Source organism: Clinocottus analis, unplaced genomic scaffold, assembly GCF_023055335.1.
Source record: "Clinocottus analis isolate CAN_PGR_092001 unplaced genomic scaffold, fCliAna1.0.p SCAF_6, whole genome shotgun sequence".
Classification (NCBI taxonomy): Eukaryota; Metazoa; Chordata; class Actinopteri; order Perciformes; family Cottidae; genus Clinocottus; species Clinocottus analis.
Window position 1 is genome coordinate 2,873,728 of NW_027176218.1, and position 16,290 is coordinate 2,890,017.

The 16,290-nt window shown below is 45.5% G+C and overlaps 1 protein-coding gene across 14 annotated transcripts in view; it reads right to left on the bottom strand.

Annotated features, from left to right (window-relative positions):
• The window catches only part of LOC137803638 (unconventional myosin-IXAa-like), a 117,399-nt gene that overhangs the window by 51,000 nt on the left and 50,109 nt on the right, over nt 1-16,290 (bottom strand). For 11 of the 14 annotated variants that reach the window (XM_068602305.1, XM_068602303.1, XM_068602304.1 and 8 more), the window contains exons 3-6: nt 9,234-9,328; nt 8,964-9,026; nt 6,992-7,091; nt 4,672-4,725 (exon numbers count right to left, since the gene is read on the bottom strand). In XM_068602305.1, the coding sequence (XP_068458406.1) occupies nt 4,672-4,725; nt 6,992-7,091; nt 8,964-9,026; nt 9,234-9,328 (312 nt within the window). The remainder of the gene's footprint in view (nt 1-4,671; nt 4,726-6,991; nt 7,092-8,963; nt 9,027-9,233; nt 9,329-16,290) is intronic. The other 3 variants (XM_068602297.1, XM_068602296.1, XM_068602302.1) reach the window with 1 other exon arrangement.

The window sequence follows — 16,290 nt, forward strand, 5'->3', positions numbered from 1 at the left end:
CGCATCGTTTTAATGGACGAGACCACGATGTCGAAACTAAACGGATTACCGCCGACTAAAAATGCGGTGGCGGTCGTCTGACTCGGCTCAGCAGACGACGGCGATCAATCCATCAGATGCAGTACGTCGGCCTCGGAGTGACTCATGAAGCGGCGTGAAGAAATGTGCTCAGGAGGGCGTTTCTATGGAAGACGCTGACGTCATGCAGCGATAGTGAAGGACGGAGAGAGCGAGAGTGCGTGTGTGTGTGTGTGTGTGTGTGTGTGTGTGTCTCCTCAGGGCCTCCGGTCGGTCAGCATGTCTCCTCTCTCGGGCTGTAATTAGCGCATACCATAGCGGCCGGGCAGCGAGGAGGAGACACGGGAACCCATAATCCACCCTCCTCTCCGCCGTATCGTCCAGCGCTGCCTCTCCATTGTTTTACTTTGGCTCAGGAACCCGCCGGGAGCTGCAGAGCCAACAGTCGGCCATTTTTCTCCGGTTGCAACAACAAAGAGGGGGAGGGTTTGAGGCTTCTCGGCCTTACGGCGAAGCCCCGGGAAAAAAAAAAAAAAGAGAGACACTTTTCAAATTGCCGGGTATGTTGGACCTCAGAGCCAAGCAGCACAACGCGATACGCTGAAGGACGTTGAGAAAATAAAGAGATCGAATTGTGGCAGGTTTTTTATGAGGGAACGCGTTGGTCGAAAAGCAACCCAAAAAACCTTCGCTGTTGGTAAAGAAACCTTCGCCGTTGGTACTTCGAGCGCAGTGACGGGATGATTGATAAACAACTCCAACCTTCTCTCTCTCTCGCTCTCTCTCTTCCTCATGACTTGAAATCGCAATGCGATGCCAGTTGCAACACTCCTGGTGCAGGCTGACGGCACTTAATGGAGTCAAGCCGGGAGCCCGGCTGACGCAGCACTTTTTTTTTTTTCAACACATCGCTCGCAGATCCAGTTAAAAAGTTCATGTGCGTCCCAGTCGAGGCTTTTCCTGCTACTTACCGTGACTTAAAATCGTGATTTACGTCGTCGTAAAGGCAACCCGGTTGTTTTTTTGCGCCAAAAATGAAAGTTACGAAGGTAACTACGGTTCTATGAATCATGGATGGTCGCCAGAGGCAGGTCGGCGGTTTTTAAGGATGACATAGAACCGCAGTTACCTTCGTAACTGTCCATTTACGCTGTCGAGGCACCCGGTTGGTTTTTGCGCCAAAAAACAACAACATGCCAGCCCCCGTCCCCGTCACGAGACATTCCACATGACCAAAAAACAACAACATAGACACCCAAACAGACAGAGAATGCAAAACACAAAAAAACAACACAGCCACAAGAGGCCCAGCCCCAAACAGCCAACTGCACACATCAAATGCAAACATCCAGAACATGTTTGGTCTTTGGGATCTTTCGTCAAATACTTTCTTTTATGAAGTCACTCTGGTTTTATTTTCTATTTTGGTCTCCAGACATCTGGAATGTGGAAACACTTGTCACCGTTTAAAGCACCGGGTGTCTCTATTTACAGCAGCGCGCGCCCTGCGCGTTGACCAATGGTAGAGGTCAAGGGTTAAATAGACCCAAAGGGGGCGGTCAGATGCTCAGACAGCTGTCAAGAGATGTGTGTGTGTGTGTGTGTGTGTGGGGGAGGGTGTGTCGAGACGATGACATCATCTCCTTGGACGATGGGGGTCACAGACTGATGAGGTCATTGGCTGACCCCGAAGGGAGACAGTGTGTCAGCAAACAGGCGGGACGGTTGTGTAAGGGAAAAATCTACAGCGAGAGGAGCCAAAGGGAACAAAAAGGAGGAGAGAGAAAAGCCGCAGTCCTTGAAGATAAAAGGAATAGTTCATAATTTGGGGATAGATGCTGTTTTTGCTTCGTTTGCAAGAGTGAGATGAGAAGATCGAGACCAACCTCACGTCTTTTGTTCGGGGCGGGGCTCATTTATTTGTGCAGCGTAGTGATTCAAAATGCTTTAAATGAGACAGAAAATAGCATCATGGTAACATATAAAAGAAGTTGGATTTAAAGAGTAAAATAAAAGAACATTTAAATAAACACGAAAAGGATTACAGTGCAAGTCAAGTTATCAGGGCGTGGTTAGCTTAGCTTAGCATGAAGACAGTGAACGCAGCTAACCTAGCGCACTCCTCGAGTACAACAACTCTAATTCTGACATGTTTACACAATGCACGTCGGTTTATTTGACCGTTACATGAAGAAAGATACGTAAAAAAATAAACGTGAGCATTTAAAGTGAGTTACAGGTGTTTGGATTTAGTTTGTTTACTAATATATAAACAGTGTGAGGATAAGGAGGCTTTAATTGTAACGGGTGCAGACGTTCAGGCTAGCTAGGCTAGCTGTTTTTATGCTAAGCTAAGCTAAACACATCCTGACTGAACGCATTCATGTCAATCTTCTCATCTCACTTGTGGAAAAGAAAGCAAACACATGACACTGCATTAATAATATTTTATATTGTTAAAATCTGTCTTCCTCCCTCGGAGACTGGCTGTGAAACCTTTGCAGTGTTGTAGCTCTTGCTGATTCACAGAAGTTACGATGGTTAAAAATGGCGACCCGGAAAAACACAAATCAAAACTTAGTATAAATAGTATAAACTTTTCAAATCACTCCAGCAGAAAAATCAACTTCTCATGTTCAGTCAGTTTCAAACAATGTTTACTTTGCCTACAAAACACTTTTTTTTCCATTGCTGGAGATTTTTTTCTGCAGGAGTGATTTGAAAGAAGATAGAGAGGAAACATTTCTATGTATGTTTTGCTACGACGCTGCAATCCAGCCCAACTACTGCGAGTCCATTTGGAGCCCAGAGGAGAGGAGGTCGGTTCTGGTGTGATGTTTACAATACGAGTAAGTTAGTGTCCTCATAAAACCTTTTCCTGGATAAAGTAACAAATTATTTGAAAAAAAAAAAAACATTAAAAAAAGTGGGAGCCAAAGAGCCAAAGTCAAGAGCGTTGAGTCGAGTCGTATTTATACTAACGGACTCTCATGTCAAGTGTTTGCTCGCCGGCAAAGTCAATGAAACCCAATCTCCTATTAGGAGACACTGAATCCCCAAACCACACAGAAACAAATCCCACTGACCAAACATTACTCACTTCATGGGGAGACTGGCAAGACAGTGGCAGGCTCAGAGACCAACACACACACACACACACACACACAACAAAATGGACCACACACACTTAGAGGGAAGTTTCAGGTTGTGAGGCCAATGGATCACAATTGAAACCTTCTTGTCGACAGAAACAAAAACAGCGTAAGGAAAGAAGTAACAATGTTTGCTCGACATTTCCATCATCGTCTCTTGATATTTAAAGTTATCGTTCGGCTGTAATGAACTTCTCGAGTTCATGTTTCTGTGGTGACAATCTGAAAACACTGGTTTTGATATCGCTTTCATCGCGTCTTTATATGGTAACCATAAAGGTCGGGTTACAAGCCGCTCCTACCGTCGCTGGGTGTCCTCGCTGGAGCAAGCTAACGCTGCTGCTGCTAGCTCCCCACTGTAGCAAGCTAGCGCTGCTGCTAGCTCCTCGCTGCTGCTGCTGCTACTGCTCACGTCCCCGCTGCCCGAGTCGGGCGTTGAGCCGGGCTGGTCCGGCTACCTTCGGTGGTTGTCGGCGAGCTAGGAGCAGCTCGAGCGGAGAGCTAGCAGCAGCGCTAGCAGCAGCGCTAGCTTGCTAGAGTGGGGAGCTAGCAAGGACACCCAGCGAAGGTAGTAGCGGCTTGTAACCCAACTTTTATGGTAGTTTCTGTGTTCTACTTCGTTGTTCTTAATGTCCTTTTTTATTTTTTTGTATGTATTTCTCTTGTTGATTTGTACATAATATGTACAAAGAGAGCAAAGTGTTCTTTCTGCTGCTAGCTTACAGTCAGCATCACATGTACAAGTACATCAACATGTGTGTACGTCCAAGTTTATTTGTATAGCACAGAATACTTCTCTATAAAGTACTTTTTATTGTGGTGGAGTGCACCATTGCTGCTTTAGTGAGAGAGATTAACGTATTGATTCCTGTAATCTAAACCTTTTTCCTCGGTTTAAGGTCGCTGCTTTACAATAAGTTATCAACCTTGAATCTAACAGTATGCTGATGAAGATTGCTTTTTGTTTTAAAAATGTGGGGTATAATAATACATTTACATGTAGAGGTGAAGGTAACATCCTCAACCTTCCCTCTAAAGATGTCGGTTTCCAGGTTTCAATCAATCAGTCACTCAATCGCCAGACAGCAAAGCGTCCAAAGCCAAAAAAATTGATTAAAGGGATTCCTTCATGTTTCACTTGGTCAATCAGTGTTTATCTACACAGTCATGATCCATTTGTTTCTACTTTAACTAAAAAGGTAGTCTCTTTTTTCAGTGTCAAATCCCACCTCACTTTAAATGAGATTCTGAATGTGTGTGACACCTTCAGTACACAAATACAAAGTACAGTAAAGATCCCTTTAAACATTTCTTTCATCATCGAGCTCGACCAGCTGAGGTCGGTTCAGGTCTCCGTCTTTTAGTCCATTTCAGGGAAAAAGCAGGCGAGTGCAAGAGAGAGAGAGAACGAGACCGGCCCTTAAAAAACACACCAGAGAGCCACGACACACCCAAAGAGCACAGACGCACACAGACAACTCGTCATCCCCGAGATACTGACCAGATCGCTCTCATAGTAATTGTCCCAGTGGAGTTTGTGCGATTTCTTTGTCATCTGGAAGCAAGGCAGAGCGGGTTGAGAGGGCAGGAATTACACACCATAATGCCATAAACGACTGGAGAGAGATGACACATGCTGGTAAATATGCGAGGAAACAAATGACCGATCCACACTCACCCACACACACACACACACACACACACACACAGACACACACAGATGCATGACTTGTTTCAGTATTGAACTCTTTTGCTGAAGTAAAAGTAGCAATAAACTAGAAAAAAATACACGTTTTGCAAATTATCCTCGAAATATGACTGAATTAAAGTACAGACGCATTCCTCAGTGATTGTTAAATTGTTCTATATTATATAAATTGCAGCATTTTATATGCAGGCTGGAGATGATTTTTACTTGTATAGTGTAACTGTAGCTGTCAAATAAATGTCATGTAGTAGAAGAATATTGAATATGAAGCATACCGGTGTTGTGTTTGTCCAATATTCCCTCCCTTTGAGCTCTTTTTGGTCTCTAAAGAGTCCAAAGACAGGAAGCTTTGTGACTCTCTACCTGCTAAATGCTCCTCTATGTCACTAACTGAGTGTGGACGCTGTTTGCTGAGCAGGCGGCAGATTTGTGCCTTTAAAAAAAAAAAACAGCCTGATGCAGCAAAAAAAGAATGAATTTTTAATTTTGAGAGCTGCGAGAGTGAAGCAAAACAGTAAAGTCAAAGGGAGCTGCAGACTCACGTGATGAATATGTTTCAGATTCAGCACAAAGAGCCACCTCGTTGTCATTAATATGATACAAAATATTGATTACTTCAGGATTACAGGAGGAGCCTACTCGAGAAAACATACTTAAAAAAACATCTCTGAGAGACGAGAGATAAATATGGATAATCATTTTGTTCCTCTGTGACACCATGTGTGTGTGTGTGTGTGTGTGTGTGTGTATGTGTGTGTGTGTGTGTGTGTCTGATAAACAGAAGGCTCGCTGTGTGTCCTGCACGCGCTCACACACACACACACACACACACACACAAACGGGTGCGCACACAAACACACGCGACCGCCGGCGCCCTCTGCACGAGAGCAAGTCAGCGCCAGATTAACTCCTGAGTGTTGCAGTTGCCATGGAAACAGGGCTGCATGGTAACAGGCGGCAGCAGAGGATGAGGATGAGGAAGAGGAAGACGGGGGGTTTGTTGTTGTGAGGATTAACGGAGGGGGAGAAGAAAAAAAACTGTTACTTTTTTGGGGGGAAAAAGATGAACAAAGGTTTTTTTTTCTCTCCATTTTGTTCCTCAGTGTTGCTGCCAGAGGAAGAGGGAATATGAGCCTCACACATCTGCTGCCAACGCACACAGATGCACTGCAAAAGATGCACACATATGGGGGAACACACCCCCGCCACACACACACACACACACACACACATGTGTGAGACAGTCACAGATGCACCTCGCAGCGTTGAGAAGTGATCCGGTTACGATGAATGAGGGAACCAACGGAGAGAAAAAGGAGGGAAAGGTTTTGTTTTTTTAACATCATCTTCAGGGTCTCCATCAATCTCTCTACATGGCGCCTGCAAGCGGCATTTTTGTAAATAGTGACAGACGTGTCTTGCATTTGGGAAGCGAGAAAATGCTCATTGGCATCGGCCTCAGGCGAGAACTACTCGTACAAACATTTGTTTTTGAGCGGCATTCACCAATTTTCCTTCAATTCACATTTTTCTCTGAGCTCCACACTGAATCTGTCTGAGAAAATACATTTATTGCTTTAACCTGAATGCATTTGGATCCTATTTTCCCTTGTTTTTGTATATAAGTGGTCTAGTATTAAGGGCTTTAGGCGGCTGCTGCAAAACCAGCTGCAAGTACAATTGTGCAGGTCAGAGTGACGATGTACTGCTGTTACTAGCTCAGATTGGTGTTAGAGAGATTAATAAGAACAAGTAGATGCACAAGGAGCAATATTGCATCATGAAAAGTGTGCATGAAACAATGAAATTGAGACATTTAGAAGAAAAAAAGAGCCAGGCAGCAAGTTGCAGCCAACAAATCACAAGAATACAAAAAATCTAGGTTTTTTTGCTTCTTTGGTGGCGTCAGAAACAGGATTTTAATCACTCGACGGGGCAACACAACAGGATTTGCATGAATATGTCAACGTGGAGTTTGTTTTTCTGTGTTTCCACATGCACTGAACTCTGTGTGTGTGTGTGTGTGTGTGTGTGTGTGTGTGTGTGTGTGTGTGTGTGTGTGTGTGTGTGTGTGTGTGTGTGTGTGTGTGTGTGTGTGTGTGTGTGTGCCGACCTGGTTAAGGTAGTGGTACTCCTCAGGCTTCAGCAGGTGGAAGGACTTCCTCTCCTCTTCGCTGGCTCCGGCCAAGAGGTAGTAGAAAACATGGTAGTTCCTACACACAGACACACACAGACACACACACACCAAGTTAGAGGGGATGATTCTTCAAAACAAAAACATTCCTCGAGTGACGCGAGGTGAACTGAGGACAGCAGCTTCCACATCTCCCTGCTCCTCCTGAAGCGGCGCCTCGGGGAGGCGACTCCATTCAGAGGATTCGGAGGAGAGCGCCGTGGAAAAAGAAATCTCCGTCTGCAAGTGTGTCGCAACTCAAACCCCGCGGCGTGTGATAAATGGGTCACACCTCTCCTCACGCACACTACGAGTCGCACAAAAGCGGCAGTGTGGAGCGGAGGACTCGTGGCTCTGTGACATAAAAAAAAAAAGGCCCAGATGTCATTTTATGGCATCTGGAGGTGGAGGGCTGGAAAGTTAAAAAAAAAAGGTATTAAAGAATACCGGCGTACGTACGAGTCCCGCTTCACTGTTAATGAGCAAGTAAACAAAACCTCCATGAGTCGCTTCATTCTTGTGAATAAGTGAATAAGTGTCCCTGCTCCTGCCGGATGTGATCTCGACCATCAACTCTAAACAAACATCATTTTACATTTTCAGAAGGGTTTTGTGAATTATAAAGCCGTCATTACCTCCATCTACTACAAACAGTCAGATAAATAATAGAATAATGGACATATTACGAGCAATACATATTTAATGAGCTCCCAAAATTAATGGCCGCGCTGTCTGGCTCTCTTCAGTCACAGCAGCAGACACACAAACGCCGACGCGGGCGGATCAGGTTACTGGATGATTGCATTTCCTCGAGCGCGGCCGTTACCGACATGGGAGCTGAACTCAAACCAGCGCCCTTGACCCTCAAGGACATTATTTATTTTTGCTGACCATTAAAAAGGCATCAACAGAGCCGTGCTAGCTGTTTCCCTCTGCTCCCAGTCTTTATGCTAAGCTAAGCTAGTGGCGGTCACAAGTATGGTACGGATGTAAGAGTTATTCTTACTCTTTGCAAGAAGATTGAATTCAATTAGTTATTTATCAAATGATTTCTTTGATATGTTTTGAGCCGTGTAGATTTATGAATTAAGGATGTTTTATATATAAAACATTTACATTGTGATTGGTGCATGACAATAAACAGTGCTGTAGTGTAAGATACTATAAATAGAAAATATGATCATTTAAACAAACAATGTAAGAGTGAAATAAGTCTGTTATTAAAGCGTTATTAAGTGTGTGTGTCAAGTGAAGAGTTGATACTAGAGCACTATTAGCGCGACGATGGCGACCACGATTGAGGATCCTCAGCTACTAAAACAACAAGTGAACAAACTTAAACCCGAAACCTCTACGACGAATCATTTCAGAGCCACGGTTGCCGAGCAGAAGAGTCTTCCATGTTGTCGCTCTGAGGTCGTACAGAGGCAACCTGTCACGAGCCCGGAGTTAAGATTTAGGATAGTTTGCAGTTCATCACCAGCCCCTCCCCCCTCTGTGTGGGGGGTCCTGTCTTCAGTTCCTACCTCATCAATATGGCCGCCAGCGCCTGTCATCAGGGTGAAATAGAAAACCAGAGGCCAACCCGGGTGAGAGGGATTAGATGACCGGTGGAGGGGTTTACATTGTTGTTGTTGTTTTGTTTTTTTTGTTGCTTCCCTCAAAAGATATCACACTGCTGAGGCCTGCGATGTTTCTTGGTTTTTCTGAGCGAGACCGAGCCGGTTGAGGAGAGAAGGGTGTGTGTTGGTGGAAGTTCCTGTGCACGCGTTTGTATGTGGCTTTCCGCCGCAACAAGATGTTGTCGACGTGATCTTAAAAAAATGATCACATTTTTAAAAAAGGGAGAAAATTGAAGATTAAAGCAGCTGAATAACCAGCAGGTTCAAAAAGGGCCAAACTTGCTGCGTACCTCTCGTTGTGCTCCTGGTACACCAGACGGGATTTCTCCAGCAGGTACTTCTCCACATAGGCTCTGAAAATAAATACAGAACAAAACAAACACACATTAAAGTCAAAAGAGACTTCTGAGGAGAAGACATGAAAACAGTTGCAGCTCTGATAATAGAATCAGCTGATATGAAGCTCAGACTGTGTGTGTGTGTGTGTGTGTGTGTGTGTGTGTGTGTGTGTGTGTGTGTGTGTGTGTGTGTGTGTGTGTGTGTGTGTGTGTGTGTCTCACCCTCTGACGGTGCCACTCTCCTGGTAGTTGACCTGGATGAACTTGCCGAAGCGGCTGGAGTTGTTGTTGTGAGCCGTCTTGGCGTTTCCAAAGGCCTGAGGAGACAAGGGAGACATTTCAGCATGGAGACAAGTACAAGTACAAGTAGAGGTACAAGTACAAGTAGAGGTATAGGTACAAGTAGAGGTACAGGTACAAGTACAAGTAGAGGTACAGGTAAAAGTACAAATAGAGGTACAGGTACAAGTAGAGATACAGGTACGAGTACAAGTAGAGGAACAAGTAGAAGTAGAGGTACACGTAGAGGTACAGGTACAAGTACAAGTAGAGGTACAGGTGCAAGTAAAGGTAAAGGTACATGTACAAGTAGAGGTACAATCAGAGGTACAGGTACAAGTACAAGTAGAGGTTCAAGTAGAGGTACAGGTACAAGTAGAGGTACAGGTACAAGTACAAGTAGAGGTTCAAGTAGAGGTACAGGTACAAGTAGAGGTTCAGGTACAAGTAGAGGTTCAAGTAGAGGTACAGGTACAAGTAGAGGTTCAGGTACAAGTAGAGGTAGAGGTACAAGTACAGGTGTGTGTTGTCCAGTCTGTCGGTGCGCTGGTGAAACAGACTCAGACTCCTCTCAGAAGTAGAGCTGCTCATCAACGAGTTTCAGCGACGACACAAAACGACTTCAAGTCGTTACAGAAACTTTACGATGAACTGAACTCTGATCCAAAGAGGAAAAATGTGCGAGGAGTCGAGGGAAAAGCCACCAATCACAGAACTGTAACAGAGGTCATGGGGCTCAGGGAGAGACACACACACACACGCACACACATGCACACGCACACACACACACACACACACACACACACACACACACACACACCATCATCATTAGAGGCCCTTTAAGGACTCATTCAGGTTCTCATTAGGTGTCTCGTGGGGCCGAGCGGAGCTGGTTAGGTAAAGGAGAGGAGAGGAGACGAGGAGCAAAAACAAGAAGAGGAGAGGAGAGACGAGGCATGAGAGGAAAGAAGGAGAGAGGAGGGAAGAAGAAAAGAGAGGAGAGGAATCAATGAGAGAAGAGAAGAAGAGGGTTGGAGAGTAGAGGGGGATGATGATAGGAGATGAGAAGAGAGGGGGAGGAGAAGAAATGTGGAGAAGAGAGAAGAGGAGTCGATGTAAAGAGATGGAACAAGGAAACAAAACAAGAAAAAGAGAATAGCAGAGGAGATCAAACAAGGCGAGGAAACAGGGAGGGAAAAGGATGTGAAGACAAAAAAAATGGAAAACTAAGAAGTTTGAGAAGAAAACAAGTGGGAGGAGGGGAAGAAGGGAAGAGCACTGAGGACAGAGGAGGAGATGAAAGGAAAGGAACAAGGACAGCAGCGAAGAGGAGGAGACGAAACAAAACAGATGGCAGGAAAGGAAACGAGGGCAGGAGAAAGGATCCCAAACAAAAGGAGCATCGAGACGAGGAAAGACATGTTCCGAGGGAGAAACATGAGAAGGATTTGATGTAAAAAGACAAAATATTTCAGCTCTATAGTTCACAGAAAAAAGGGGCGGAGCTTCAGGCTGACGCAATATGTATTTTGGAGATTTGAGGATTCGTTTAAAAAGTTTCTTGCTCCCTACGACGCCACACATTCAATCCTCATCGTCTACTTCGCATCCATTTGTTCTTCTCTCTCTCTCTCCACCAGACCCCCCGAAGAGGCTTCAAAAAACCACAGAAGAAGAAGAGTGGACTGGCAGCGAGATGCGGCCCGGTCCAAAATGTAAATGGAAACGGCGATCCACTCGATAATGACGGAGCTTTCATTCCCGGGTAATTTTACTGGATATAAGAGCCTCTTTTGTGGGAAAATGTTTCAGGGTTTTTTTTGAGATTTAGAGGGAATTCCACTTCCTGAAATGATTGAGTGAAATGAGCACCGGCTCCACCGCAAACTGCCAACGACCATCAAACCGCTGCTGGTGAAAGACCAGTCAGTCAGCGACCTCCGGGTCCGAGGAGCGACGCCAAGGTGGACTCCTCTGGTTGTATAGAAGTCTATGCTTCATGTGTTGAAGCTGCATTCTCTCTCCTGACCACCAGGGGGCGACTCCTCTGGTTGTATTGAAGTCTATGCTTCATGTGTTGAAGCTGCATTCTCTCTCCTGACCACCAGGGGGCGACTCCTCTGGTTGTATAGAAGTCTATGCTTCATGTGTTGAAGATGCATTCTCTCTCCTGACCACCAGGGGGCGACTCCTCTGGTTGTATAGAAGTGTATGCTTCATGTGTTAAAGCTGCATTCTCTCTCCTGACCACTAGGGGGCGACTCCACTGGTTGTATAGAAGTCTATGCTTCATGTGTTGAAGCTGCATTCTCTCTCCTGACCACCAGGGGGCGACTCCTCTGGTTGTATAGAAGTCTATGCTTCATGTGTTGAAGCTGCATTCTCTCTCCTGACCACCAGGGGGCGACTCCTCTGGTTGTATAGAAGTCTATGCTTCATGTGTTAAAGCTGCATTCTCTCTCCTGACCACCAGGGGGCGACTCCTCTGGTTGTATAGAAGTCTATGCTTCATGTGTTGAAGCTGCATTCTCTCTCCTGACCACCAGGGGGCGACTCCTCTGGTTGTATAGAAGTCTATGCTTCATGTGTTAAAGCTGCATTCTCTCTCCTGACCACCAGGGGGCGACTCCTCTGGTTGTATAGAAGTCTATGCTTCATGTGTTAAAGCTGCATTCTCTCTCCTGACCACCAGGGGGGCGACTCCTCTGGTTGTATAGAAGTCTATGCTTCATGTGTTGAAGCTGCATTCTCTCTCCTGACCACCAGGGGGCGACTCCTCTGGTTGTATAGAAGTCTATGCTTCATGTGTTGAAGCTGTATTCTCTCTGCATTGTTTGAGCTCATTATACATACCATGTGTGTCGTGTGTGTGTGTGTGTGTGTGTGTGTGTGTGTGTGTGTGTGTGTGTGTGTGTGTGTGTGTGTGTGAAAGAGATTAATGAGCAGGGCTGCAGTGTCTGGATGATTTACTGGTGAACTCTGCTTCATGGTCAAGGCCTGCTGTGACCACAGCACAGGAAAACACACACTGTGAATCGGTGATTACTCTGCGTGTGTGTTAAACATGTTGGTGTGTAGAGAGAGAAAGAGCATGAAAAACTAGACATAAAACCATTTTCATTATTGTTACAAACGAGCTACAAAGCTTTCGGTGACACTTTTGGCCTCAAACCGTTTATTGTCTCATCCTTACTGTCTAATTCAGAGGCAATAAAGATCAAATCAATGAATAATTTGTTAATTAATTTAATTAATATCTTAAAATGGTGATAACGACTGACTGCTGGCCTCAAAAGTCAGTAGATTGTTATTAGGGGCAATAAAACTATTATAATATGTCCAATAGTAATACGTTCATGTGTCAGAATCTGTGTTTAGTGTAGAGACAGTGATTTGACAGTAGTGTGTCATGTGTAAACATTATTTTTGACTATTTTCTACACATTTATACACTTGGCCGATGACCCGAATAATTAATATTAAAGCAGTGACACTCTAGAGTGCGTGGATTAAAATATGGGTTAAAATGCGGCAGTTTGTTAGGTAGTTAGTGCGTTACGTATGCAGCGTAAGTTAAGTACGTTACATAACTTAGCAAACTTATTTATTTGTACTGTACTAAAAAATAAATAGTTGATATTTGACACATGTTTTCGGTCCGTCTCCTTCTTTCCTCCTGACTACACTGAGCGAGTTGCCAGATTTCTTTCATCCCAAAACTACGATTTGCTCGGCCTCGTTTAGGATCTTGGTCTAAATTATTAACAGAAAAAGCAGAAATAGTTCAACGCGTTTGTTCTTTTTGCTAAACAACAACATGGACGGAAACATCTGAGGGCGAGAGACAAACACTGACTGGACACATTTGCTGCTCCCACAGACTTAAAAGACATTTTTTTTAATTTAAATTTTCAAAACTGAATTAACCCCAGATTCCTCTGCACAGCCTGTGGCGCCATATGGAGATCCAGAAATAACCAACATGAATGTGTTAAAAAAAAAAAATGCCCGCCACATCGTCCACTTACACAAATCAGACGCCACAGCTTAGCCGGCCATATGTTAGATTTGATGCAGAATCAAATGTGCTGACCCCGAGGCTTAATCCTGCTCTGACTGAGTGTATATGTGTGTGTGTATATCTCTATATTTAAGTCCGGCACTGGCTCCACGCTGACATTATGCTAATGCGCGCTCGTGCGCCGCGTCAGCGCCGGCGGGCTCCTCCACGCCGTCACATTGCGTTAGCCGGTTGTTTTTTCTCCACCGCCGCAGAAGAAGCCCCGGCTCCTCGGCCTCCAAGCGCATAAGTAGCCGCGATGCTTCTATTTCTGAACAGGATTTAGTGTCGAGGGGGCGCGATGGGAGCTAGCCCGGTAATTAGCATGTCAGGACCTTCTTCAAAGCGGCGGCTAAAATCAGCTCTAATACTAACTCTCTCTCTCTCTTGCTCTTACTCTCGTTGTCTCAGTACAGCTGCAGTGTTTCCCTAAAAAACATTTGGTGACCTAGATTGTGGAAAAGCAAGCAGCGACGTGCCAAAACCACTGCTGGGCTTTAGCTTCCATTAGCTCAGGCGCTTCTGCGGCGCGCCCGAGTGGTTTGAAATTATTGATGCTGCAGCGGCCTGACGACGGGCGACGGCGAGGTGAGGATGCCGGTCAGAGAGAGGTTGACGCCATGTGGGGCGAGAGCACGGTCCACATCTCGAGGATCAAACCAGATGTGTGCAAACATTGTATTTTCCCCCTTTGTGCAACTGTTTGGGGTTACCTGTGGGGCTGTGCAATAAATCAATACGACCGTTTCAATTTGTGTTTTCCGATATAATCACATCATGATGGAATCAAAGTGTCGAGATATCGAGATGCACAATTACAACGTCTCAATGTAATGACAACGAGCACATACATTCTCTTGTATGTGTGTATGTGTGTACTCAGGATGTGTGTGCATGCTTGTTGGACATAGTCGGGGGAGATATTTCCTGCAGAAGACGCAGTGGAGCCACATTTTTTGCATTTTAAAAAGAAACCCAGCAGGACGACAGAAGTGCTCGACCTTCATCCGCAGACTCAACCTGACAAACAGCAAACCGGGAACTCTGGTATTCCCGGTCGTCAAGTCGAGCGCCGAAGGATCCAGTGAACGCCGTCACTTCCTCAGACACACACACTCGCGGGCTTGGCGGGAGACGCTAACACACTTTGCTGCTTCATGAAACCACTCCGGCGTGACGGTGGGCGGACGGCCAAGTCAAACTGTTGACGCATGAACGGTTATTACGAACCGGGAGTGAGGCCGCTTCATCGGCAACATGGCGGCCGGAAGAGAGAGAGTCGGGACTTTAAGCGGAAGTTGTTTTATTGCGAATGAGTAGCAGAAAGAGAGAGAAACGCGTCTCAAATTAGGGAAATAAACTATTCAAGGCTTAAAAGACGGGGAAAAAAACATTCAGGGGGATTTACTGCCCTGTTCGTCTCATCAAAGGCTTCCTCTTTTAAAGATGCGTTCAATAGCGGCGCTGCTCAGCGCCGGCTCGCTCCACAGCGGCTCATTTCAGCCCACCGGGCCGCTATTAAAGCAGACGTCTGCTCTTTAGTGTTTCCACCGTCACACTAAGGCGGCGTTCCTCTAAAACACAAACAGCCGTACGAGATGTTCGCTGAAAAAAATAATTCTGATGGGATAAATTAAAAACGTAGTTTCGTCAAATTGAATCTTTTGAAATGTTGGGAGGGTTAAATCCTCAACCTCCTTTTTGCAATAATGTCAGTGACGCCGCTGCTGAGCAGCTGTATTTTTGCACTTCCTGTTGTCGGCTCCTTCCCACATTACTACTCATTAGTTTCAGCTTGTATTCATAATATCATATAGTTAACTCGTTGACAAAGCTGCATTCATTCGTACTGGATGTTTAGTTTATGTTGTATTTAGCGGTCACATCTCTTCTTACTGTCACAACCGGTCGGTTGATGTACTTTATATCTTTAAATGCACTTTTCGCTCTTCTGTTATTACCATATTGGCTTTAGTGACTTAAAAGGGACACACATCAGGCTCATTTCCAGGGTCATACATGTGTTTTAGGTTTCTAGAACATGTTTACATGCTTCAATGTAAAAAAACACATCAGTCTGACACCTTTTCTGTTCAAGCTCTCTTTAAAAAGAAAAATAGCGTGTTGGTAGTTCTCTTGTGGGTCTGTTTGAACTCCAGGACGAGCCTTTTCCTCAGGATAAAGCTCCTTCAATGCATTCGTTAGCTTGCTTGTGTGATGCTTAATCACAGCGAGTCGCTCTGTCCTGACCAGAGAGACTGTGGTGCCTCCATCTCCTCTCCTCCGTCTCTTCTCCATCTCCTCCTCTCGCTGCTAAACAGCGCGTGGAGCAGCAGAAACGCCTCGCAAAAAAACTATCTTTCAGAGTGATTTCATGCCGCGTGGACGGCTTCCCCCCAGAGGGCCGTGTGTGTGTGTGTGTGTGTGTGTGTGTGTGTGTGTGTGTGTGTGTGTGTGTGTGCGTCTGCTTTCAGACCCGAAGTTGTTGTTTTGTTCGAGCTTTACTGCTTCCACATTCACAGGAGCTCTCGGCCAGATGACATCACACGGCATTCCTCCGCTACAGCAGGTGCGCATCGGCTCCACATGGCATGCTGGGAAAACAGAGCGAGCGTGTGCGTGTGTGTGTGCGTGAGTGTGTGTGTGTGTGCCCATCGGAGTGCCAGCTTTTCCTCCATGTGTGCGGTCGGGCATGAAGACACACACACAGTCACGCAGGAGAGCAGGTGCTTGTGAAGAGCTTCATAGCACAGCAACGCTCACAAGATGCGATAAAAGATAACAATGTGCGACTGTGTGTGTGTGTTTGTGCATTTGTGTGTGTGTGTGTGTGCATTCGGTGTGCGCCGCCTCCTCAATCTTTGAGCCCGGGTTTGTAAACTGCTATCAGGTGGACGCCCACGGGCCTCATGAACGTGACTGACTGGTGTTTGAGTGGCA